The sequence below is a fragment of the Otolemur garnettii genome, unplaced genomic scaffold, assembly GCF_000181295.1.
Source record: "Otolemur garnettii isolate 467f Iridium unplaced genomic scaffold, OtoGar3 scaffold00047, whole genome shotgun sequence".
Lineage (NCBI taxonomy): Eukaryota > Metazoa > Chordata > Mammalia > Primates > Galagidae > Otolemur > Otolemur garnettii.
The window spans coordinates 3,549,180-3,550,605 of record NW_003852442.1 but is presented as its reverse complement, the minus strand read 5'-3'; the positions used below and the strand labels follow the sequence as shown (position 1 = coordinate 3,550,605).

The 1,426-nt window shown below is 53.4% G+C and overlaps 1 protein-coding gene across 1 annotated transcript in view; it reads right to left on the bottom strand.

The window, feature by feature from the left end:
* Positions 1–1,426, bottom strand: part of PKD1L2 (polycystin 1 like 2) — a 91,230-nt gene that overhangs the window by 61,174 nt on the left and 28,630 nt on the right. Inside the window, exon 10 of the mRNA XM_003791419.2 lies at positions 637–844. Coding sequence (XP_003791467.2) covers positions 637–844 — 208 coding nt within the window. The remainder of the gene's footprint in view (positions 1–636; positions 845–1,426) is intronic.

Genomic DNA, 1,426 nt, shown 5'->3' with positions numbered 1-1,426 from the left:
CCCGCCACAATGCATGGCTGTTTTTTTTTCTTTTTTTTTTTTTGGTCGCAGCCATCATTGTTGTTTGGCAGGCCCAGGCTGGATTTGAACCCACCACCTTAGGTGTATATGGCTGGCACCTTAGCCACTTGAGCCACAGACGCCGAGCCACCCCAGAGCGTTTTAAAGCAACATGCAAGCATATCCCCCACGTGCTTGGATCCCTTGGGTGGCTTTCTCTGTAACACTCTCAGGGAAAAGACCAAAATCTTGACATGACCTGCAAGGCCCTACCTGTCCCACCAGCCTCTTCCTGCCCCTGCCTTCTCCATAATCAGGATACTGGCCTCTTTCACTTCCTATTGACTCTCTGCTCCTTCTCTTTGCCCAAACTGTTCCCTGTGCAACCGCACCTCTCTGCCCACCTAATTCCTCCTCCTCCTTCATTTGTTCCGGAGCAAAACATTCTCTGATCCTGCATTTGGGGAAGCTGTCATAGGAGGGGCTGATCTCCAGCGGTAGCCCCCAGGAGATCAGAAATGGGGATGTGTCTGCTCACTTCTGTCCCTAAGTCAGGGCCAGCAGGAGTTGGCTCTCAGGAACTGGCGGCTGAATGAATGAACGACAGCCCTGGAGGAATCTGCCCACAATCCCCACCTGATTCGAGGTCTGAGTTCCGGAGCAACAGACACGTAGAGGCATCGTTCTGCCTGGTTCTCCAGCTTCTGGCCTCTCAGGACAGCCAGGCGCAGGGTGACAGCAGAGTTGGGTGGCGGCAGACAGGATGGTGGAACCACCAGTTCCTTCTGGTCTGTGTGGAGCAGCTGCCTCTCAACACAGTCGCTCCACTGAGTCCAGCAGCGCCCTGTGGGAGATGGCCAGATGCTGTTAGCCGCCCATGACCATGAACTTGGCACATGCTGCTACCTTTTGGTTTGGGGCTTTTAGAAGAAAGTGGTCATGAATAACAGCATCAGCTCCAAACAGAGATTTCAATTTTTTTTAAACATCACTTCTAATGCAGATTCCAGGAATGGTGCTGCAGAAGGTTGTTTTGGGGAAAATAACCCTTGCTTCACCCAGACTCTGAGCAAACCCGCAGAGGGTACTTGGCTTGCTTTGCGCCAGTGACTCACAATGGTGATCAGGAAGGCCTGTGGCAGAAGGATCAACAGCTCCAGGACACTGTCCCAGCAGCCCTTACCCCTGTCACTCCGTGAGGACGAGGCTGTGCACAGCCCTATGTCTCTGTGGGCCACTGTGGGGACCTAGGAGGCTGCACCTCCATCTGGGAGGCTGCTGTGTCATCTCTTCCTTCACTTTAGCTGCTCCCTAAGTTTCTTTTCTTCCTTCCTCCCTCCCTTCCTTCCCTTCCTCCCTTCCCTCCTTTCCTCCTCCCTTCTCTCCTTCCCTCCTTCCTTCCTTTCCTTTCCTTCCTTCCTTCCTC